We start from the raw sequence: 24,439 nt of genomic DNA, 5'->3' as shown, positions 1-24,439 counted from the left end.
TGAAATTGCATGATCTCTATTGGGCAGTTATTTTGTTCGTGCTTTAGATTTTGTTTCCAGATTAGAGGTAAACTCCTGGTTTGGTGTAGCTTGGATTTTGTTACTAGTTTTTTTTAAATCATTCTTTTCCTTAGCTGTCTAACTTGCTGTGTGAAAACAGGCTTTTTGTCTGAGATGATAGGGTATGAGCTCACTGGAAAAGTTGACAAAAGACAGAGTTTGTATTAATGCTACTGGACTAGTAGGGAATTGTAGAAGTGAGTTTGGATTGTTGAATGTTAGCAGAAGTTGACTGCTGTGGTATAAAAGCAAGCACTCTTCAAAAAGAACAGCGTGTCAGAAGACTTGAATTATAAATGACACTGAAAGAAGCATTTCCTATTGATAGTAAATGAGGTTGTGGAAAACAGCCTATTTGAGTACTGACATTGTGTGTGTGTGTTTTCACGTGCTTGCATACTTAGAGATCATCATATGGCCCATCTGAGGTTGGTGAGCTGGGTGGCAGGGAATATTCAGGTAGATATGAGACTGAACTGTCCTTTTTCGGTTATCATGGTACCGATGCTGTATATCTGAAAGGTACAGTACTGTGATAACTGAAGAATGGTGGTGCCATCACATTGAGAAAGGGTTGAGGACTGCGGTGGGGCTATGCAGCCTTGGGTCATGGCTTTGGGGGCATGAAAACCAGGAGCTTGAAATAAATTCTTATGGAGGCTTTTTTTTTCTTTTTTCTTTTTTTGGAATTCGTGGTGGGAGGTTTTTTTAGAACAGGAAAATGGAAGAGAATACATTCTGTTAGCAGAGAGGGAAGACTGATAAGCAGGAAACTGGTAAGGACCACATTATCTCCTGATAGCTTGTGTAAAAGTATTTCGTAGGACAGGATACCTAAAATTGAGTAATCCTAAATGGTGTGGTAACATCAGTAGTAAACAATGCTAAAATAGACTTGGTAGTTAAGTACTTGGAGAGGAGATGAGGGCTGGAAGAATGGCACCCAGGTACAGAGACTCGCTTCCTGTAGAGAGCTCACTGGAGGCGGCTGCCAGCTGTGTGACCACCGTGGCCCCGCCAGCTTTATAGCTGGGCTCGTAGCTGCCGTTTCCCAGCCCTTGCTTCAGGCCTGGGGAAGTCCTGCTTGCACACACGGTATGAGGTATGGGGTGTTGTCTTGAATGTGTGTGGTCCTGGGGCATGGGGTTTGGCAGAACATTCTGTGAAAATGGAATACATATATGTTTTTTTCGTGACACTTTTTTTCTTTTGCTTTTGGAGATTTTTCAATTTGGCTCCAGGACCTGTATAATGTTTTCAAGCTTTGCAGAGATGCTCAAGATATGACTGGACATTTTTGAAAGTTCCTGTGTCCTCTTCAACACATCTTCTCACCAAACATTAATTGTAGTGTCTTTTCTTCCAGAAAACTTGCATAAAATGACTTCCTCTCCTGTGAAAACAGTGTCCTGCTCTGAATGGAGCTTTAAAGGAGTAGCACAAATTGTAAGATGATGTATCTTGAGGCTGGGGCTTGGAGATATTCTGCTGCCTCCCAGAGCTTTGTGCAGACGGGTCTGCCAGGGTGGGAAAGGGAAGCCTCCTTTCTTTTTGGTAAGCTAGCATAAAGACAGGTAAGGGAGTCTATTTTCAAGAAAGCTGGATCTGTTTAGTACTCTTTCTGCCCCTAATCACTGTGGACAGCTCCAGCAGCACAAAGAGATGAAGGGCAAAGGCAGGATGCAGCAGGCAAAGTTAACATTGTATTTGTGAGTACAGTTGAGGATAAAAAAGGGATGAAATCCACGGTGAGGACCATCATGGTGGGGGAATAGTTTATTCTAATGGATTCAAGAGTTTTGGAGACCAAACTAACACATTTATTTTTATGTGCAGTTAAAGTCATAGAAACCTGTTTTGTGAAACCTCAGATTTCTAAAGAAAACCAGAAGCAAGACCTTCCTTGGTTTAAAAAAAAAAAAAAGCATTTCTTCAAGCAGTTTGGACCTGTTTTCGTGTGTATAAAACAGCTTTTTAAATGTCTATGTAAAGAGCATTGGGATTGCTGTTGGTGGTTTTCTGTGCTACTTGAGAAAGTAAGTCAGTATGTGTGAAACTCTTTTTTTTTTTTTTTTTTTTTTTTTGAGACAGAGTCTCTCTCTGTCGCCCAGGCTAGAGTGCAGAGGCGCAATCTCCGCCCACTGCAAGCTCTGCCTCCCGGGTTCAACGCCACTCTCCTACCTCAGCCTCCCGAGTAGCTGGGACTACAGGCGCCCACCACCGTGCCTGGCTAATTTTTTGTATTTTTAGTAGAGACGGGGTTTCACCCTGTTAGCCAGGATGGTCTCGATCTCCTGACCTCGTGATCCACCACCTTGGCCTCCCAAAGTGCTGGGATTACAGGCCTGAGCCACCAAGTCCGGCCAATGTGAAACTCTTTTAGAAAGGCCCAAGAGATTTTTTTTCAGTAGAATAAAATATTGTTGGATAATGACTGGTATATGAAGATTCTATTTCTGTTAAATTTGTTGAGTTTTAGGTGGCTTACAGTTAGTGACAGTAGTTGCACCCTCCATTCAACAAGCTTAATTTTACAGTTTAGGGAGGGAGGATTTATACTTTTGGATTAACAGCAAGAAAAATAGCAAAAATTAAGATGCATCTTAATTAGCACTTTCAGAAATTGTTTGTGGAATGAGACTGCAGTTACCAGAGCTCTCTGCATTCTGCCAGTGCACAAGTCTTGGAGCCCAGCCTATCTGGACTTCAGGCTCTACCACGCACCACCAGGAGACCGTGGAAATGGTATTTAGCATCTTGGAGCCTTGGTGTCATTTGTAGATAAGGTGTGTGGTCCTGAAGTCCTGGACTTGTGGAGATGGAACGAAGCTTAGATTAAGTCACATGCTTAGTGCTCCTGGCAATGTGCCTGAGGAGCTGTCAGTGCTGGGTGCTGTGGTTCCTGCCTGGACACCCCTTCACCCTGCTGCAGTCCAGTCCCTTGGTCAGGTCACTTTTTTTTTTTTAAACTGCTCCTTGAGGAGTAGGACTACCCCAGAGGCAGTGTGGCCAGAGTAGCCCGGTCAGGTCACTTTGAACCCCAGGAGGCCTAGTAAACTTGCTTTGGGTGATTTTAGGGTTTAAGTCATCTGTAAGTGGTCTGCCCAGCTACCTATAAATCTATATCCATTAATTTTAAATTATGGATTAAAAAATTTTAATTTCTAGTTATTATTTTTATGACTGACTTCCCCTAGTCACATTACTGAGCAAACTACACACATCTTATTGATCCTAAGAATTCTGTAAGGTAGATGTTTATTTAAAAAACACCGTGTTTACTGTGTGCAAGATGTTGTTTTAAGCACTCAGACATAATAACTTACTTGGTTTTCATCATAACTTCATAAGGGCAAAAAAGGCAAGTACTATCATGTGCGCCGTCTTACAGGTGATGGGATTGAGGCACAGCGGGGTCAAGTTACGTGCCCAGGGTCACACAGACAGTAAGTGGGGTTCAGACCTGGACAGTCTCTTCCAGTCACTGCTTCCCTTACCCACTGTGCTCTTTTTTTTTTTTTTTTTGAGACGGAGTCTCCTCTGTCGCCCAGGCTGAGTGCAGTGGCGCGATCTCAGCTCACTGCAAGCTCTGCCTCCCAGGTTCGTGCCATTCTCCTGCCTCAGCCTCCTGAGTAGCTGGGACTACAGGCGCCCGCCACCACGCCTGGCTAATTTTTTGTATTTTTAGTAGAGACGGGGTTTCATCGTGTTAGCCAGGATGGTCTCGATCTCCTGACCTGGTGATCCACATGCTTCGGCCTCCCAAAGTGCTGGGATTACAGGCGTGAGCCACCGTGCCCGGCCAACCCATTGTGCTCTTATGTAAGAGCTGGGATTCCATCCATATCGCTGGACTCCAAGCACCTTGCCTGAGGCAGGATGCCATGCTACATCTTTTCAGCAAAGTCCTCGTTTCAAATTCTGCTGTAAAATGATCTATCTTTAGTTGGAAATCTAAAATAAACCGTGACTTTTTTTTTTCTAACTTTAGTTAATGACCTTTTTCCATGACTGTGGAAGTGCTGAGGAGCTAGAAGACACTGTCCTTGTTAAACACCAACTGACTGGGGCTTCCTAGCCCACTCAGCCTAAAGCTCAGCCCTCTGAAGAACCAACGAGGAAAGCAGTGGGGAAACTGGGAACTGCCGGCCAAGCCTGCCTCTACTTGGGGTCAGTGGCCTCACTGCATTCCATGAGCTTGCACAGTACCACTATGTCTTAGTTTTGTGAAGCATTTAAATACTGTAAAGCCCTGTCACCTGATGTTTGAGCCCTAGAACATAATTGGTGTATGGTAATAGCAAGTGATAGCCTTCCTTCTCAGATAAAAAAGAGGTCACTGACCTGCTTATGGTGAGATCCTGTCTGAACTGGGCCTGGGACCCCATCTCCTGACAGTGCAGCTAGCCTAGTTCTCTGTTTCCTGCTGCCTCAGTAACTGAATGTAGTAATTTCATTTGGAGCAGAGGTCAGCTTGTCTTTGGAAAAGCCTCTATTCAGCAGAAAAAGCATCAGCAGTATATTTAAAAGCTGCCGTGTAATGACTATGGGACTCCATTGAGCAGATCCTTTTCTTATCTCCAGATCTTTCCCCTCAACTTCCAGAGCATCTCCTTACACCTGAGATGTAGGTACCCCCAGCTCTGTCCCATATCCAGTGGCGTAGTAACCAGGTGGCTTAGTGGAGCAGGACGCAGGACCCTCTGTTGTGGTTTGTGCCTGTGGGAGCTGCCAGAGAGAGGGCTCACCCCATGATTGCCTTCACCCCAGTCTCTCACATGCTTCAAAAGAGGGGTCTGGTGGGAGGGGCTGTGTTTAAGGGTGGGATCTGGCAGCCTGTCAAATCCTGGTCAGTTGGGATTCAATGGACCCATGACCACAAGCCTCATGGCCTTTCCTGTTGACCAGCAGTGGCAGTGGGAACAACTCACCTTTTGAAAATACATAGGAAGGCCGGGTGCGGTGGCTCACACCTGTAATCCCAGCACTTTGGGAGGCCGAGGCGGGTAGATCACGAGGTCAGGAGTTCAAGACCAGCCTGGCCAACATGTGAAACCCCATCTCTACTAAAAATACAAAATTAGCTGGGCGTGGTGGCACATGTCTCTAATCCCAGCTACTCGGGAGGCTGAGGCAGGAGAATCACTTGAACCTGGGAGGCAGAGGTTGCAGTTAGCTGAGATCGCACCATTGCACCCCAGCCTGGGTGACAGAGCAAGACTCCGTCTCAAAAAAAAAAAAAAATACATAGGAAAAGTTATCTCTGTGCTCCAGAATTCTCTGAAACCTGCTTGTCAGATGGACTAGAGGCTTTCGTAGAAAAGTCAGTTGCTTTTTGTTTTCTGAAAATCATTTTGTCCTGGGGGAAAAAAAAAGCCTCACTGCGGATAATCATTCTCTATGTTAGGTGTTAAAATCCTTTACACAGGAGTTGCATAGAGCCCCTACTGCCTAGAATGGTTCTTCTGAAAAGCTGCTATTTGCGCTGTGTGGGTGGTTACTCATTGAGGGGCAGAGCTGCTCTCGGTGAGCGGTGGGTCACTCTTTGCCCTGGCTGTGTGGCTGTGTGGTTGTGTCTAGGAAGTGTGAATCTCCAGTGTAGTGCTGTGGAAGAGAGGGGCAGGGAAATATGAACTCAAGAGGCGGTGCCTCAGTGCAGCTGCAGCTGTGGAGAGCTGTTGGGCTGTGGAGAAGGACGTGGATCAGCACTGGACAAGACTTTGTTCAAGTGCATGTAGATACAGGACGAGCTTACTCTTCATTTGCTTTTCGTTTTCTTAAGGAGGCTGTTTGCTGGGATTTAATATTGTCTGTGGTTTTTTTTCAGGTTCTGAGCATTTTTGCTCTTCAGTATCCCAGCTGCCAGAGACATAGGGAGAATGGGGCTAGAGGTGGGGGAAAGATTCTGAAATGTACCTTAATCTAGTCTCTTACACAGTCTTCCTTGGACAGGCTGAGGAGTTGGCAGAACATTATGTAAAAAGTGGAACTAACTTTGCTTTTTCTAACTGTTCCAAAGGCTACAAATACCCCAAACTTGCAAATACACAGGCCTGCACACTTGAGCCTGTGTTCCTCCCATCCTTCTCCAAGAGATCAGAAGCAAGCTGAGGGCCCGTAGAAATTCTGCCAGCTGGGGAGGGTGTCTGGTTTTTCAAGCACAGTTGAGTGATTCAGAGTGAAGTAGGCTGGGTGAGATCCTGGGAGCAGAGCATGCCCCAGGCCTGTGTTAGTTTGAGGCAGCAGCAAAGGAGAGACCAATCTGTTTTCTCCTTCAGATGCAGATGAGTGGGTGAGATGGCTGGCTTTTTCCGGGTTGCCGCCAGCTGGAAGCTTTGCCCACAGATGTGGACTGTTTACTGTGGTTTGCTGTGTTTTCTTTTTTCCCTAGGACAGGATGGGGGAGATGGTGGGATGGATAGAAAGCAACAACGACAACAGAAATTTAATTGGTTAGTAAGACAGGAAAGCCAGCAGGGAAAGCTGACTTCCCTTAATTGCCAAGAATGTTGAAAATTGTTTCTCAAAATTACCCCAACTCCTAAATTCTATCCAGTGCCTCTTTACTGAGAACCTTTACAGTGCCTTGTTTGAATAACGGGTTCAGTGATGGAGAAGAGCCTCTTTACTGAGGCTAAATTCTATTCAGTGCCTCTTTACTGAGAACCTTATACAGTACCTTGTTTGAATAACGGGTTCAGTGTTGGAGAAGAGCATTGCCGTTGAGGTACTTAAATAATTTAATGAGGGGGAAGGGGACAGTGATACATAAGCATTTCATTAGACACCATGAGCAGAGAACGCTATGGAAACCTGGAGGGGTGGGAAAGATCGTTTGGGGTAGGGTTTATGGGCTAGGAAAGGCTTCATAGAAAAGTTGACAAATGGGATGTTATTTTAAAGGTCGAGATGAAGTTGCACATTCCTAGGTGGAAGGAAAGCAAGGAATTGGGAGATTTTTCTATGAGCATCCAGCACTGACCAGAACTCCTGCCCTCTGGGGTTGTTAATGTTTCATCTCTTAGCCCCTGATGCACTGGTCACTTCAGCCACAGGGTCAGGAATTGTTCAGGCCCCCTTTTCTCCATGTAGCTGTTTCCTTCCTTTAACTAGATCAGTGCTGTTAGCACAGAGGGATGGGGATGGGAGGGAAATTCATCAAGGCAGGCTTTCTATGTAGTTTGGTATACACCGAGTAGGGGTGAGAACCAGGATCAGTTGTTTTATAGCATGGCAAATATGTATTGATTTCTTTATTTTAAAAAGCTTTATTGAGAACCAATTCACATATGACACAATTTACCCATTTTAAGTACACAGTTTAAAGGTTTTTTAGTGTATTCACAGACTTGTGTAACCACAGCCACAATCTAATTTTAGCACATTTTTACTACCCCCAGAAAGAAACCCTGTGCCAGCTCACTGTGCCTCCCCTTCTTCCCACTCTCCCCAGCCCCAGGCAACCACGAATCTCCTTTCTGCCTCTGTGATAGATTTGCCTGTTGTGGCTTTTTCATATTCTATAGATAGAATCATACACTATCTGGTCCTTTGTGACTGGATTCTCTCACTTAGCATAATGTTTTCAGGGTTCATCGATGTAGCATGTATCAGTGCTTTGTTCCTTTTTTATGGCAGAAAAAAAAAAAATCTTCCATTGAATGGATATACCACATTTTATGCATTCATCAGTTGGTAGACATTTGGGTTGCTTCTACGTTTTGACTCTTGTGAATAATGCCATTATGAATATTTGCGTGCAAGTTTTTGTGTGGGTGTATGTTTTCATTTCTCGTGTACATATTCCTAAGAGTAGAATTACCGTATCCTATGGTAACTCCCTGGTTAACATTTTGAGGAACTGCCAGGTTGTTTTCCACAGCGGCTGTACCGTTTTACATTCCCACCAGCAGTGTATGAGGGTTCTAGTGGTTCTGCCTCCTCACCCACACTTTTGTTATTGTATGTCTTTTTATTATAGCCATCCTATTGGATATGAAGTGATATTTCATAGTGGTTTTGATTTTCACTTCCCTAATAACCATTGATGTTGAGCATCTTTTCATGTCCTTCTTGCATATTTGTGAGGAAATATCCGTTTAGCTCTCCCACTTTTTTTTTTTTTTTTTTTTTTTTTCAGTGAGTCTTACTCTGTTGCCCAGGTGGGAGTGCAGTGGTGCAATCATAGCTCGAGTAGCTAGGACTACAGGCTCCTGCCATCATGCCTGGCTAATTTTAAAACAATTTTTTTGTAGAGATGGGGGTCGTAATAGACTGGTCTTGAATTCCAGGCCCCAAGCGATTTGCCTGCCTTGGCCTCCCAAACTGTTGGGATTACAGGTGTGAGGTACCATGCCTGTACTCTCCCATCGTTTAATTAGGTTATTTGTCTTTTTATTATGGAGTTGTAAGAGTTGTTTATATAGTTGAGATGCCTGACCTTTATCAGATATATGACTTGCAGATCTTTTCTCCCATCCTGTAGGTTGTTTTTTTACTTTCTTGATGGTGCACTTTGATGCACAAAGTATTTGAATTTTGATGAAGTCCAATTTATTTATTTTGTCTCTTATTGCCTTCCTTTTGGTGTTGTATTTAAGAAATGGTTAAGAAACCGTTGCCTAGCCCAAGGTAATGAATATTTACTCCTGTATTTTCTTTAGGGAACTTTATAGTTTTAGCTCTTACAGCTATGACTTTGATCTCTTTTGGGTTAAGTTTTGTGTGTGATGTGAGGAAGGGGCCCAGCTTCATTCTTTTGCCTGTGGATATCCAGTTGTTCCAGCATCATTTGTTGCAATGATTATGCTTTCCTCATTGAGGAAATTAGCCATAACTGTGTGGTTTATTTCTTGACTCTCAATTCTCTTCCACTGATCTATGTGTTTAGCGTCAGTGTTTTTAAAGCTCCTTAAGTTATTCCATGTGCAGTCGAGATTGAGAACCATCTGGCCAGAGTGGAGAGTTTGGCTGGTTTGATTGGGAGACAGTACAGTGCGAGGTTTTTGTAATACTTCACTATAGGTGTGCAAACCATCATTCTTCACTAAGCCAGTGTTCCCTAACCTTGCCCAATGAGACTTGCCAGGGATTCTTGTTAACAACATAGATTTCTGGCCTCTATGAACTGGGGAGCACAGGGCCTGGTGGAGGGTAGGGAGGGATCAGCTTTGTGTGTGGACTGTGATTCTGGGCTCTTCCATATGGACATTTCCTACCAGTTGCAAGTTCACCATAACCTTCAGGAACCTGTGTATTTAATGAACTGTTCAGGTGAGTCTTATGGTCAGGCTAGCTGGGGTGATGCTAGGTCTGCCAGGCGAGACCATTAGAAGCCTGTGTACCTGCACTGCGGTTCATCCACAGAATTGCTCTTCCCAAGGTACTCTTGGACTGATGCCATCGCCCTGTGATGCCATTGTCCTTGTTGTGTTTACTGTGCACACTTCCCCGGCCACCTTATTTAATATTGCCTTCTGCCAAATATGTACAAATACTGTCATACCCACAGTTCTTCCCCGTCTGTGTTGTTTGCTTTGTTTACATTACATAGCACTTTTCAGGAATAATTAATTTATTTATCTAGTCTCTATCTATACCACTAGATTGAAATCCTCCTGAGGGAAGGATTTTTATTTTTGTTTTTTTTCATTTGAGTGCAATATTCCCAGCACCAAGAACAGTGCCTAGCATACAGTAGGTACTTGATAAATATTAAGTAAATGCAAGGGTATTATTGGAGAATGAAGGGAGGGACTTGTCTATTTCAGCATCAGTAGTCATTGTGCTTGTTTTGAATGTCATGGTGCTGTGAATCATGGAAATAGGTGTTTCTGTCTTTGTATAGGCCACTCAAAAATCATTGCCTAAGCCAGGTACGTTGGGACACCCGTAGTCCCAGGTAGTCAGGAGGCTGAGGTGGAGGATTGCTTGAGCCCAGGAGCTTGAGGCCAGTTTGGGCAACATAGTGAGACCCCATCTCTTATAAAAAAAAAGAGTCATCACCATATTTATGTCCATTTTCTGCTAGGTCTGAACTAAATGACTTATGTGTCATGTACGAACTTCTAACCTTTTCCCCCCCGGTTTAATTTATCTTGCTGTATTGCGTGTATCTCTGCAAACTATCTAAATCTTCTTTGGAAACTGGCTGGCCGAAAGGAAGTACTATTTAATCAGATTTGATGAGAAGGTCTTAACTTCAGCCCTCTAGGTCTGGGAAATTAAAACCTTGGATTCTAGGTGGTAGAGGATAATTTTTTTTTTAATGAATTTCTTTTTATTTATTTATTTATTTTTTTCCTTTTTAGGATAGAATTTTTGCGGCATTTGAAGAGCTTTTTCCAGATTATGTTTAAAATTGAAACCAAGCCATGTGGTGAAGAACTCAAGGGTGGGGATAAAGTGCTGATGACCTGTGTTGGCATTGGTTTCTCCAACCTTAGCAAGACCCTCAAGTGATAACCATCACCAGATAAGGCCCCAATGCCTACAGACAAAGCAGAAGCTGCCACGGACACCAATGGGACCAAGTCCAAATGGATTAATCCAGGACAGAATAGCCACTTGCTTAATTTTCTGTGAAGAAATATCAATATACAAATAAAAGACATCCCCGTAGCATATGGTTTCCAGCTGTTTCTCCAGTGGCATTGCCATTGCCCAGGAGGGGCCCAGTCACCATGAGAGCTCCCTTGCCTTACCTGGAGGAAGAATGTGCCTTCAGGCCACAGTCGTGCTGCTAGAACAGTCTCATAGCTGCAGTTCAGCTGTGCTTCCTCAGCCTACTATCATAGGCTTCCTTGGCCCTCTGTCATATGGCTGTTTTCCAAACCTGTGGAGTCTGTTACTGTTCTTTCTGCAAGGACTCACCTCCTTGAGCCTTGGTTTTTGTTGTAGGGATTAAATGAGATAATATGAGTGGCAGCTCTTCATGAGTCCTGCAGTGCTAAGCAAATGTCAGAAATTGGTATAGTAGACTATTTATCTTTTGTCTTCTGAATGGATTGCTGTCATGGACACAGACACGGATCTTCATCTGGTTCATTGTATTTATATGTGAGGGATGGGTGGCTGCAGGGGTACAAGTAAGTTATTGGGATTTTTTTTATATTCCAGGTGTGCTATACATTCTTATTTTATTTTCACAATAGCTCTGTGATGTAAATGCTATATCCATGAGAAAATTCATAAAGGGTGTTTTGTTCCTTTGAAATGTATAATGTAAAGACATTAAATCTCCTCATTTAAGGATCTAAGTGTAATAGAGTCAGGGTCTGGGATTTTGCCCTTGCAAGCTAATAAGTTAGATTATTACTTTTTTATTGATGCTACCGGAAGACATGAGGATCCTGGGTCAGAGGTAAAGAACTTTACTCAGCATAGCAAGCAGCATGAACTGCGTGTTTATATTGGTTTCCCCTGTCTCACAGTGGACATGGAGCGGCCCAGGTAGATGCTATGCATGTTACAAGTTTGCATCATAGCCAAAGAACTTGTAATGTTTGGGGACTCCGCCTATTTCATGGCAAGCCTGTTGTTTCACGTGCAGAGATGACTTCATCCCTGAAGACTGCCTCCTGCAAACACAGTTTTGAGAAAACCCAGGTAAGAGCCTGGCCAGCAAGAATATGCAGGAATACCAGGATCCACGGCAGATTTCCCCTGCCAACGAATAAAGTCTGCATTTGATATGTGCATAGGCTTGAAGTTTGTAGAAGGGGAAAGATGTACTTCTTTCTACTTGAATTCCAAACGGTGTCCTCCCCCGGGGGTGAACTTTGCCTCATCACTCCCTCTCGTTACCTTTTTCTTTTTAAGTGAAAAGGGGCTAGAGAAAGGCTGTGCTTTGATGTCTAGGGGTGTGGGAGGATGTGGAGGTAGAGAGTTAACCTTGAGGAAGGCCAGGACATTCTGGACTATGACATTCTACTGAGAGCTTTACATCCTGTATTGGTAATATGCTCTTGGTATATAACAAATGCTCACAAACTTAGTAGCTTAAAACAATACCTCTTTATCATTTCACAGTTCTGAAGGTCAGATATCCAGGCAGGGCTTGGTTGGATTCTCTGCTTAGAGTCTCATAGGGCTGATATCAGGGTGTGTGTCACCTGGGCTGGGCTCAGCTCTCATCTGAAGGCTCTGGGAAAGAATGTGCTTCCAGCTCATTCAGGTTGTTGGCAGAATTCAGGGTTGTAGGACTGAAGTCACCTGTTTTCTTCCCATTTTTCTTGCTGGCTGTGAGCTGTGGACAACTCTTAGCATATAGACAGGCACTGTCCGTATTTCCGTTCACTTGGTCTCCCCTACCTTCAAGCTGGCAATGGTGCATGGAATCCTGGTACTTTGGATTCACCTTCCGTTTGATACCAGCTGGAGAAAACATTGCTTAAAAATGACTCATAGCACAATAGTCCTACCTGGATTATCTCCCTATCTTAAGGTCAACTGACAACAGCAATACTAGATTTGTGTTTAAATAACCAGGGGCTGGGAATCGTGGATTACCATCTAAGAATTTTGCCTGCCACACATACTGCAGTCTTACCTAGTGCCGCTGACGTTCGAACTCAGATCTGCCCATATAGAGCTCAAATCCAGAACTAAGGGGCACATTGCTTTTGGAATACCACATACCTGCCGTTCCTTGTACAAGCTCTGGAAATGGTGCTGTTGGTCAATGTAGGGTGGCACATAGAGGCCAGGCAGATTACTATAAGCAGTAGAGGGGATATGTGCTACTGTCTGCTGCAAACCTGGAAGTGTCTGGTGTGGTTCCAGCCCTGCATTTGGCAAAGCTGCTTCTGGAGTTGGAACATCTTGCAGGAATGGTGATGGTATTGCCAAAAAGAGGACAAATTTAATATTTATTTAAACAGCTCACTCCCAGCCCCTTCTCAAATTCCCAAGAGAAGCAATGTACCATTCCTTCGGGAAGAAGTCATCCTTTGCTGTTTGCTGGGACATCTTAGAGACTATTCAAATCCTGCATTCTCTTCCTTTTTTCTAGCTTAGCTCCTGGTCGGTCCACTTACTTGCTGGGGTAGCTTGAAGCGAGAGATTCCAGCGTTTTGGGGCTTGGTTTTCTATCTTGGTCTGTCTGTTCCTTTCTGCTGATAGAGATAGACCATTCTGAGTTAACGGCAGCAGTTGTTCAATGGGACTGTGAGTTTTTTAGGCAGATAAACCTGTGAACTTGCTGGGGGTCATGGCAGTATCATTCTTTGCCTTCTTGTCATCTACAAGGCCCTGCTTCTGTCTTTCAACATCCTTTAACTACATTCCATGCAGACTCCAGCCAGCCTCCATCATGATGATTTTACCATAGTGGTCAAAACAGTTGCTAAGGGGTGGGAGGCAGCCAGTGTATTGCAACATGACATGTTGATTGGGAAGGAGCAACAGGAGGACCTGCTGAATTACACATTGCCCTCACTGGGCAGCTAAGCCTCAGGGGTTTTGTTCTTTTAAAAAAAATTAAATTCTTTTTTGAGTCAGGGTCTCACCCAGGCTAGAGTGCAGTGGTGCAGTCCTAGCTCACTGTAACCTCAAACTCCTGTGCTCAAGTGATCCTCCTGCCTCAGCCTCCCAAGTAGGTGGGACTATAGGCATGAGCCACTGTACCCAGCTAATTAAAAAAAATTTTTTTAGAGGTGTTGTCCAGGCTGGAGTTTTTGTGTTTTTGTTTTTGTTTTTCCAATTTAATTTTAAGTTCTGGGATACCTGTGCAGGACGTGCAGGTTTGTTACATAGATAAACATGTGCCATGGTGGTTTGCTGCACCTATCCACCCATCACCTAGGTATTAAGCCCAGGGTGCATTAGCTATTTATCCTGATGCTCTCCCTTCTGGGTTTTCTTTATTTTAAAAAATCATTTCCAAAAAAGTGGTAAAGGATAGCTAATCACAGACCCAAATTATGAAAACAAAAATTCAAGTTGTACCAGGTGCCTGTCCTCACACCAAACAGCAGAAGACTATGAGGTGGCCATTTCCTGTTAGGTCTTTGTGTTGGGAGGCTGCTAGGTGAGACCAATCCTGGCACTTAGTTTTATGGCCCCTGAGTAGAAGAGTTGAAGGTGCTAGAGGGAGGCAAAGGAAGTAGGCAGGATGGTGTACAGAAGGCTGGAAGCAGTTGATGAAATCAAAGGTAGTTGGGGACACTGGAGCATCAGTGAAACAATTTCCAAAGTTTTGGCCGTGCCTGAGGTGAGGGTGGAGTTCAGCTGGGGGAGGCGGAATCAGAGTGAGCTAAAGAAGTGGATTTACTGTGCCTTCGTTCCAGGGTCTTTGGAGTAGAATGTGGGGTTCTGTTGGCCTTCCCAGTTGGTAGTGTCAGACCTGGGGTGTACAGGTGGCAGTTTTAGTCTGTGATGAGTGAGAATGCAGCACTGCAGGGCCTGTGCCCACCCAGGATCTCCATTGTCCCTTACTCCAGAGTGGACGAGAAGTAGTTGGCACTTGGGTTTCCATGTTCAGATGGTGCTGGCCTGTTCTTTAGAAGTGACTGAAAGTTTAATGGGATTGTCAACAGGCAAGCTGGGCCTTTTTGTACTTTTCTTGGCCACATCCAAGAGGCCATTTGAGTGGAACGCTTTATCAGTGTTTGGCATCTAACAAAGGCCGAGCCACGTCACTCCTTTACTCCAGCAAATGAAAGCTGTCCGGTTGTCAGGGGTTGCCCAGGTGTGGGGCTGCCCTCCTTCCTGGTTGCATTTGGCCCGTACCTGTCAGGTACCCTGAGCACAGGCCTGGGATCAGCACCTGTTTTAAAACATCCTAGATATTTCAGGTATTCAAGTGTCTCTGAGGGCTCGGGACATTCTTTATTCCTGTTTCCTCCTCATTCCCACCCCTCTGAAGAGCCTTGTGTCCAAAAATCCTCAGATTGCTTAATTTGTTAATTTATTTCTGCCACAATTTGGGACATTACATATTTCAACTGATATAGAAATCAGAGGCCAACTTAAAGACAAAAGATAATGAATGCGCCTGGCTAAAAGATATGTGCCTCCGTGTGTCTGTTCCCTGAATACCCTGTTACTATGGCTGCGATAGAGTGCTTGGGCTGCTGCCGGACTCCCTGGGGGCCATCGAGGCAACTGGTCTCCGTCTTGGGAGAAAATGATGCCCCAAAGGTAAGGTCGGCTGCTGCTTCCTGCTACATCTGGGATGGTGAACCATCCTGAAGTTCTTTGTAATCTTCAAGGAAGTCTGTTAGTGTTTGAAATGGTACCTGGCTTCAGTTGTGGCAACCCAACCTCAGGCTGTTTTAGGTGGTGTGTGCAAGCACTTGTTTCCTGGACCCTCCCACATGCTCCCCTCTTGGTCCTAAGCTCTGTTTTGACCACCCTGCTATTTTACCCATTCATTAGACAATGAAAGGCATCGTGCCTAAGATCTATAAGCTTTGAAGGACCTATGAAATGCTTGCAAGAAACCAGGAAAAATAATCCTGGCTGCAAATCATGCAAAGAAAAGAGCAAGAAAAATATCTACAAAATAAAACACTGTACAGCTTAATTTTTTTTCAGCTTAATTGTTAAAATATTGAGAATAATATAGGTGAGAATTTCTTTTTTCACAAGAATTTATAGTTTTAGTATCTGTTCTGCCAAAGTGAGCATGTCACAAGAATTTCTAAGTGCATGCAGTGATTACCAAGGAATCATAGCTAAGCACATTGAGTTGCTGATCACCAAGCCATTTAAAAGGCAAAATTATAAATAGCTTTTCAGAGATTTGGGATAGGGCTACATTTTTTTTTCTTTCTTTCCTTTCTTAAGTTTTTAAAAAATAGAGACAGGGTTTTGCTGTGTTCTCAAATTCCTGGGCTCAAATAATCTGCCCACCTCAGCTGCCCAAAGTGTTAGGATTACCGGCATGAGCTACCACACCCGGCTGAGCTACATTTTAATATGTGTGGTTCGATAATGCTCTCATAACACACCTAGAAAGTAAAACCATCTAAGCCTGCCCCTCCTCCTATGGAGCCACCTCCTCAGTCTTAAAGCCTCAGCTGCTCGTGAGGAAACCCTCTATCCTCACAATACACCCACTGCTACATGTTCTCATAGATGCCTCTCCCCGTCCTTATCTTAGTACTCACTGCACCCTGTCGTTGCTTAATTTTCCTCTCTCTTCACCTATGGTGGTAGGGGCCATCTTTTAAGATTTGGTGTGTCCATGATCTTAAAGTTTTTAAGTTTCTATTAAAAATCAATTATATTATTTGTGAGAGAAGTTTTTGGTTTCTTTTTGAAATACGTAAAAGAAAGCTGGCTGGCTTCTTGAATTTTAGTAGTTCATTGTGGAAATAACACAGGCTTAGGAATTAGCTATGTTTGAATCCCAGCTGTGTTAATAGCATTGTGCTGGCCCTCTGTCCTTCTGACCCTTAGTTTGCGCATCTGAAAATGGGAATTACCTTGTGCCCACCCTGGGATTGAGAAGATTTATTAAACTTGTGTTTGTGATTAGGATTCTTTTTAGTTGTTTGATCCTTGGTAAAGATTGAAAGCAGATTTCTGCATAACAGGTTAATGTCAGAATGAGTCACAGCATTTATCTTTAACATCTAGTACTTGGGTGTACTCAGCTAGAAGACCAGAGACAAGCTATGGCACCTACATGTGGGTTGAGGTCAAACTGTCCCATGACATATGTTACAAGAGTTAAAGAGAGGGCCTACAGGCATCTCAGTGAGTTCACCGTGTTCCAACGTGGAGTGCCAGGATCCATCTAGTCGGCACAGAGGAGAAAGCCTGGCTGACCTGGCAGGTCCTGAAGCCACTGTGTACACCAAACCAAACTGAGTCGTAAGGAACTCCATCCTTTCCTCTCCCACCAAGAAAGGAAAGGAATCGTAATCTCTAGTTGCCAATTCTGAAATTTTATGTGTCAGCCTGCGTTTCCTGTAGCCAGCCTGGGGCTGCATGAAACATCATGTAATAGAAAAAGTCAAACAAGCCTAAGGCTTTGGTCTTGGGTCTTCTGCCTAAGGCACACCTTTGAGCAAATCATTCAGCTTTTTGAACCTCAGTTTCCTCATTAGGATATGAACAAAACCTACTGCAAAAGACTATGAAGACTAAGCATGCGTACTGTACAGGCCCTGGCAATAGTAGGCATTAAAAAACTGTGAGTTGCCTCCTTGACTGGTGGTAGAGTGAAAGATTAGGTTTCATGAGTCCAGAGATACAACAGGAATGTGGAAGTCAGTTTAACTTGGGTGAGTCCTAAGGTTTTGAATTGAATAGAACATAGTTGCAAATAAGAAATTGACTCAAACAGCAGGATTTATAGGCTCTTTAAACCGAGAAATTTAGTAGCGCATTTAGCTTCAGGTAAAGCTGGATCTAGGGGTTCAAACAATGTCATCAGAACTCAACTCTCAGGCTGAGGTGAGAGGATCACTTCAGGCCGGGAGTTCAAGAATTGAACTCTCTCCCATCTCTGCTTTCTGTTGTGTTGTCTTCCTTCTCTAGCAGGCATTATTTTTCATATGCTGTTTTTTTTTGGCAACCCTTAAGTACTGGATAGAGATTCTCTACCCAATACTGAATCCTAGCTGTGTCAGTAGCATTGGGCTGGGCCTCCATCCTTCTGACCCTTAGTACCCTCATCTGAAAATGGGAAATATCTTACCCACCCTGGGATTTATTGGGTAGTGATTCTCTCTATTCAATACTTAAAAAAAAAAAAAATTTTAAAAAAGCTATCAGAATTGTGTCTCCCTCTGTTGAACACAGAGCACCCCAATTGACCAGATCTGGGTCCTGTTCTCATCCCAGGAGTGGTAATGATGTCAGCCTCACCTAAATTGTATGGACTAAGAGGAAAGGAAGAGATGATTCTCAAGGGGAAGTCTGAATGCTTTTATAGAAGAGACAATTGATATGGGATAGGCAGAAGGAGCAGTTGTCCACTGTAGACTACATTGCCTAATTCCTTGAATATTCTCAGAAAGATGCCCCACAATACTGCCTGCCCACCACCATCTTTCACCATCCAGAATCCTCCAGCATTATGGTATAGAATCGAGTAAACGAGGATGAATTCACCTTAACAAATGATGCCCAACAAAGGCAAGATCATTGGACTCAGAAGGCCAAAGTTATCTTGGATGCTTGGCAAAGATTTGTTATATTAGCCAGTGGCATTCTTGGGCTAGAAGGGGGAGCAGTACTCTGGGTGGTAACCCAGAGGGAGGAAAAGTGGCAATGACCAATTCCATGTGTGGGAGCAGCATGGGTGTTGTGGGCCAAGAGGAGGGGTCGGGGCACAGCGTAAAGAAAAATGTCAGTTGGTGTTCTTGTTCTCTATCATGGTCCTGCCTTTTCTTTTTTCCTTTTTTTTGTCCTAAGACAGAGTTTCACCAGAGACAAGCTATAGCACCTGCATGTGGATTGAGGTCAAAGTGTCCCATGACATGATACAAGAGTTAAAGAGGGCCTACAGGCATCTCAGTGAGTTCACTGTGTAGACATGTTGCCCAGGCTGGAGTGCAGTGGCATGATCTTGGCTCAGTGCAAACTCTGCCTCCCAGGTTCAAGTGATTCTCCTGCCTCAGCCTCCCGAGTAGCTGGGATTATAGGTGCCCACCATGACGCCTGGCTAATTTTGTATTTTTAATAGAGATGGGGTTCCATCATGTTGGCCAGGCTGGTCTCGAACTCCTAACCTCAGGTGATCTGCCTGCCTTTCAGCCTCCCAAATTGCTGGTATTACAGGTGTGAGCCACTGCATGGTTCTGCTTTTTCTAACCTCTGGAAAACAGATTCAGGAGCTGGGGAGGAAGACCAGGATTTTTTGCCCATTGCCAAGATCATTAATTGATGGCAACAATGTCAAGAGCTACCGGCGGAAGAGCAATGAAGACATATCAAACCTGTGACTCCTCCAGTGGGCGGGAGTGTGAGAGGTGCGTCTCATTTTCAAATAATTTGCACTATTTCTTTTTTTTTTGGAGACGGAGTCTCACTCTCCTAGGCTGGAGTGCAGTGGCATGATCTCGGCTTACTGCAACCTCTGCCTCCTGGGTTCCAGCAATTCTCTGCTTCAGCCTCCTGAGTAGCTGGGATTACAGGTGCCCGCCACCACGCCTGGCTAACGTTTTGTATTTTTAGTAGAGTCGGGGTTTCACCATATTGGCCAGGCTGGTCTTGAACTCCTGATCTTGTGATCCACCCTCCTCTGCCTCCCAAAGTGCTGAGATTACAGGCATGAGCCACTGTGCCTGGCCCGCACTATTTTTTAGTTATATGTACACACATATATATTTGTATATGTATATATGTTAGTTTATATTAAGAATCCCAGGTAGAACTCCAGCAATTTTCCATCAGCCTCAAGGCAAATAAAGATTGGGAATCCTGGCTAGGTATGGTGGCTCATGCCTGTAATCCTAGCACTTTGGGAGGCCAAGGCAAGTGGATCACTTGAGGTCAGGAGTTCAAGACCAGCCTGGCCAATATAGTGAAATCCTGTCTGTACTAAAAAGACAAAAATCAATCAGGCGTGGTGGCAGGTGCCTGTAATCCCAGGTACTCAGGAGGCTGAAGCAGGAGAGCCACTTGAACCTGGGAGGTGGAGAGGTTACAGTGAGCTGAGATCGTGCCACTGCACTCCGGCCTAGGCAACAGTGAGACTCCGTCTCAAGAAAAAAGATTAGGAATCCTCTTTGTCGCACTCCTCTGCACCCTCAAAAATCAACAACAACCAAAAACTACATATGCAATTTACCTGTGGCAGAGGCCTCAGAAGAGGCCACAAAAGATGCCTCAGGTGACCTGCTGCAATGCTGGGCAAGTGGCTTAGGCCCTTGCGCATTACCCATTTTCCAGGGCTGGCTCCAGGCTTCTGAGTCAGAGCACTGTGCTCAGCCTCCAAATTAGGGTCTCTTTAGGGCCAGGGTAGTGCTTCCCAGAGGAGGCTCCATGATACACTAGCATCATGGGGTGCTTTCCCTGAAAAGGGCTTATAGAGGTTTTGAAAATGCAGCAGTCTCCATCACAGTGTACATTAACAGAGCAAACACTACAAGAAGCCTTGCAACTGAAGCTTTGTTTTACCTGCACTGTTCAAACTCACCTAACCATGGAACTCTCCCTACCCTGGAAAAAGAGAGAGAGAGAAAGAGATTGTTTGCATTATGTAGTGCTCTTATTCTGCAGATCGCACTTTGTGTGTTCCTGGTCTGATAGGATTTATTGATGAATACGGAAAATATAAGCTCTTGCATTCTTTTTTTTTTTTTTTTTTTTCTGAGACACAGTCTTTCTCTGTCAGGCTGGGGTACAGCGGCGTGACCATAGCTCACTGCAGCGTCAACCTCTCCTAGGCTTAAGAGATCTTCCCACCTCAGCCTCCTGAGTAGTAGCTGGGACCACAGGTGTGTACCACCACACCTGCCTAGTTTTTAAAAATCTTTTGTAGAGATGAGGTCTTGCTCTGTTGCCCAGGCTGGTCTCAAACGCCTGAGCTCAAGTGATCCTCCTGCCTCAGCCTCTCAAAGTGCTGAAATTACAGGTGTAAGCCACTGCGCCCGGCCAGCTCTTGCATTCTTGATTGGGGTATTTGTGAGAAGCCAAGTGGTTGTCAAGAATCTAGGTGGAAAATCCGGACTCATGTCTAACCCTGGCCCCAGCCCTACAGCATTGAACACCCCCACACATGAGCTTCGGATCAGTGGCCATCAGCCCAACTGACTCTGTGCCATCTTCCCTTACTGTCTGGGCTTCTAGAAATTAGAGGGGCCAGGTATGTGGATAGGGTTGGATTTTGTGATGTTTATGTGATTATTACAATGTCCTCATTTTCTTGAGAGTTACACAGACTGTTGTTCTTTTCCTCTTAGCTCAGAGGCTCAATATACCAGGAAAGCTCACTTTAGGTTCTCAGCAAGAAGTTGGAAGAGGTCAGGGAGAAATCCTTGGGGAGGAGGAACCAAGGAGATATGAAAGGTTTCTGGAAGTCCTGTGGTTACTCTAAGGCCAAGCCTGAACCTTGAAACACCTAGATTTCTAGAGGATTCAGACCAGGACACCACCTGCTATCACTGAGATGCAAAGACATGGTCCTTGAAGCAATGGACCTTGTTGCTCAGAATGGGGAGAGAGCTTGAGCTTTTTAAGTTGGCTTTTGAAAAGATACTCTTGTACTTAAGCCCCTGCTTGACCTGCTTCTCTGTTAATGGGCTCTCCAGAAAAGAGCTTGGCTTATACTCTCTGAGTGTCTTCTTCAAGATGTAGAGTTAATGTCAGTGCTTTTAAAATCTGTTGAACCTGTGTGCCCAGGATAAACTTTTGCAGCTCTTGACAATCTGAGTGAGTTCTATTTGTAATCCTGAGTTTTGTCTTTGGGAGTGCAGAAGGTGAAAGAGACCTTGAATCACCTGGACACCCACCTGAGAAGAAGAGTGAGAAAGGAAGTGGATAACAACCTCAGTTGGAAGTAGTGTGCTCTGAGTACCTTTGTTAACAATGCTAAGAAAACAGCTTTGGCAAAGTAAGGGGTGCTGTAGGGAGAACAGGAGTGGGTTAGCTGCTCCAGTCCGTCGAGGACTGTCCTACTTGTCTGATCTGTTTGCCGGGGATCTGCATGCCCCAAGAGGACTGTTTGAATGCTTAGCACATAATATGCTTTGTACATCTTGTGAGACTATCTTCCCAAATTTTAAGAACCATTGTTATTATGGATAATATACAAATGCATTTTAAAGCATTATTGAATTCATACTTATTTCATTGTGTACTTTTTGTTTGTTTGAGACAGGGTTGCACTCTGTTGCCCAGGCTGGAGTGCAGTGGCATGATCGCTGCTCACTGCATACTTGGATTCCTGGGCTCAGGCGATCCTCCTGCCTCAGCCTCCCGAGTAGCTAGGACTATAGGAATGTGCCACCACGACTGGCTAATTTTTCAATTTTTTGTAGAGACGGGGTCTCGCTATGCTTCCCAGGCTGGTCTTGAATGCCTCACCTCAAGCAGTCCTCCCTCTTCTGCTTCCCAAGGTGATAGGATTACAGGAACGAGCTACCATGCCTGGCCTGTGTTTTCTCAATCAACAGATTCTATTATTCTATTCTACTCTATTCTACTCCTATTCTATTCTATTCTATTCTATTCTATTCTATTCTATTCTATTCTATTCTATTCTATTCTATTCTATTCTATTCTATACAGAAACAAGTCTGTGAAAATTTTAGATGCTTAAAAGAGGTCCTTGTGCTTTCTTGAAAAGTGTTATATTGTAAAATTGCTTGCCCCGCAGTAGTCATCTCTGGTTAGTTACCTATCTTGGTTATGTAATTATTCTGAAAGGTTCTGGAAAGTTTGAACTTCTGGCCACAAACCTTGACTGTTTGCCTGCTTTGGAGGGTAGGGTTAGAAGAGAGAAGAGGGCTCATCACTCAGAGGGCTGAAGTTCCATTTAGCATCACTGATCTCCTGATACTAAAACGTCCAAGCTGAGCCTCCCTGCTTTGATATAAAGTGCTGCCTCCTTCCCTCAGGATGTTTCCTCCACAAAGCAGCTGACTTCCAATGTGGCAAGAGCTCCTATTTTTCTTGACTCACAATTGCCACTGCCTTATGGATTTCAGAACACTTCCGTGAACATTGTCCCATTTCATCCTCACAGATACTTCTCAGTTTAGGCTTAGAGAAACTATCAGACTTACTTAAGATCACACAATTAGTGGAGAAATTGCAGCAAGAACACAAAACTTTGGGTTTCAATAGCTCTGAACCATGACATATGAGTGTGTTTATTAGGTCATACCTTAGTGCCCTTTCAAATGGGCATTATTTAAATGTTTGCTCAATATCTGTTTAGAGATGAGAAGATGAACAGCTGTGAAAGAAGGGTAGAAGAGGAAGATGTGGAGGCAGCACCCAATTTTTCATGTTTTCCTCAGAAAGACCAAAGCCCAGCAGCTAACCGTGGATGAACTGATTATCTTTTGTTACTCAAGCTTTCCCCTTAGAAATCATATTAGGACTTTTTTTCTTGAGTGTAAGTGACTAAAAACAACTCAAACAGGCTTAAGCAAATGTATTGACTCATTTAAAGGAAAAGTCCAGGGATGTACCTCACTTCAGATATAAACTGGGTCCAGGGGCTTGAATGATGTCACCAAAACTCATCACTTTGGATCCGTCCTCTAGTAGGGTCACCCCACTGATGGCAGCAAGAAGTCATCAGAAGTTCTTGGCATGTATCCTATCCTTTCAGCAGCCCCAATAAAAAGAATCTTTCTGACAGTTCCCAAAAATGTCCCCAAAGGGTTGAATATCATGGGATTGATTTAGTTATTTGCCCAACTCTAAATCAATCACTATAACCCATAGTGGTTGGTCAGATTGGCCACATCTGAGTGCATGCCAGCTCCAAGAGCCCAGCGCACTTGGACCTCCCGTACCACATGAGCTAAGAATAGAAGAGGCGGTCACCAAGGAAAATATGGCTTCTAGTGCCAAAAGACAAAGAAATGGATGCTGGGCAGACCAAAGCAATGAATTTGTACTGAAGAAATGTTCCTCTAGCCCCGAACACCTGGCAGCTTACCAAAATACTGCTTTAAACAATATTCCAGACACTCCCTCAGCAGAATTCCAGTCAATACAATTTTCTCTATTCCACTGCATTATAGTTTGGTACCCTGGGCAGCTTCTCAGCTAAATCCCCTTTATTCCAACTCTGTCTTCGCCAGGTGAGGAAGTTGCAGAGTAGAGGGATTTGGCCCAAGTCACACAGCCAGGATAAGGAGGAATTCAGACCAGATCCTGTTCCCAGACCATTGGCTACTGAAACCAGGAAGCACTGCTGACCCTGACACTTGGGCCAGCCCAGCAGCACAGCCTTGCTTGTCCCATGACCCAGCCAAGTTCTGTTAGGACCCAAGATTGGTGTAGATTGTAGCACCAAAAGATCTCCAGGTTCTGGAATTGGTCCATTTTGGCCAGTGCTATGGTCTGAATATTCGTATCCTCCTCAGATTCGTCTAGTGAAATCCTAACCCCCAAGGTGGTGGAATTAAGAAGTGTGGCTTTTGAGAGGTAATTAAGTCTGAAGAGCAGAGTCTTCATGAATGAGATTAGTGTCCTTATAAGAGACACTTCCCCCCCTTTCTTTTCCACCTTGAGGACACAGCACGAAAGCACTACCTGCAAACTAGGAAATGGGTCCTCACTAGATACTAAATCTGCTGGCACCTTGATCTTGAACTTCCCATCCTCTAGAACTGTGAGAAATATGTTTCTGTTGGTTAGAAACCATCTGGTGTATGGTCTTTTGTTATAGCAGCCTGAACAGACTAAAACCTTCCGAGGTAATCATACCCTATTTTAGGCTCTGGAGAGGGTGCATCAGTGT

The 24,439-nt window shown here is 44.2% G+C and overlaps 1 protein-coding gene and 1 non-coding gene across 10 annotated transcripts in view; both read left to right on the top strand.

The window, feature by feature from the left end:
• Positions 1 to 11,751, top strand: part of RCL1 (RNA terminal phosphate cyclase like 1) — a 68,738-nt gene extending 56,987 nt beyond the window's left edge. For 8 of the 9 annotated variants that reach the window (XM_520471.9, XM_016960551.4, XM_054658653.2 and 5 more), the window contains one exon: positions 10,371 to 11,751. In XM_520471.9, coding sequence (XP_520471.5) covers positions 10,371 to 10,521 — 151 coding nt within the window. In that variant the 3' untranslated portion in view covers positions 10,522 to 11,751. Of the gene's footprint in view, positions 1 to 4,051; positions 4,231 to 10,370 lie in introns of all 9 variants that reach the window. The other variant, XR_010148983.1, reaches the window with a different exon arrangement.
• Positions 537 to 614, top strand: MIR101-2 (microRNA mir-101-2). Its single transcript, NR_035558.1, has one exon. It is a non-coding gene; the product is annotated as a microRNA mir-101-2 (primary transcript).
• Positions 11,752 to 24,439: the final 12,688 nt, after the last annotated feature.

Source organism: Pan troglodytes, chromosome 11 (assembly GCF_028858775.2).
Source record: "Pan troglodytes isolate AG18354 chromosome 11, NHGRI_mPanTro3-v2.0_pri, whole genome shotgun sequence".
NCBI classification, from domain to species: domain Eukaryota; kingdom Metazoa; phylum Chordata; class Mammalia; order Primates; family Hominidae; genus Pan; species Pan troglodytes.
Note: the sequence above shows the minus strand (reverse complement) of the source record. Positions and strands in the feature narration are given on the sequence as shown.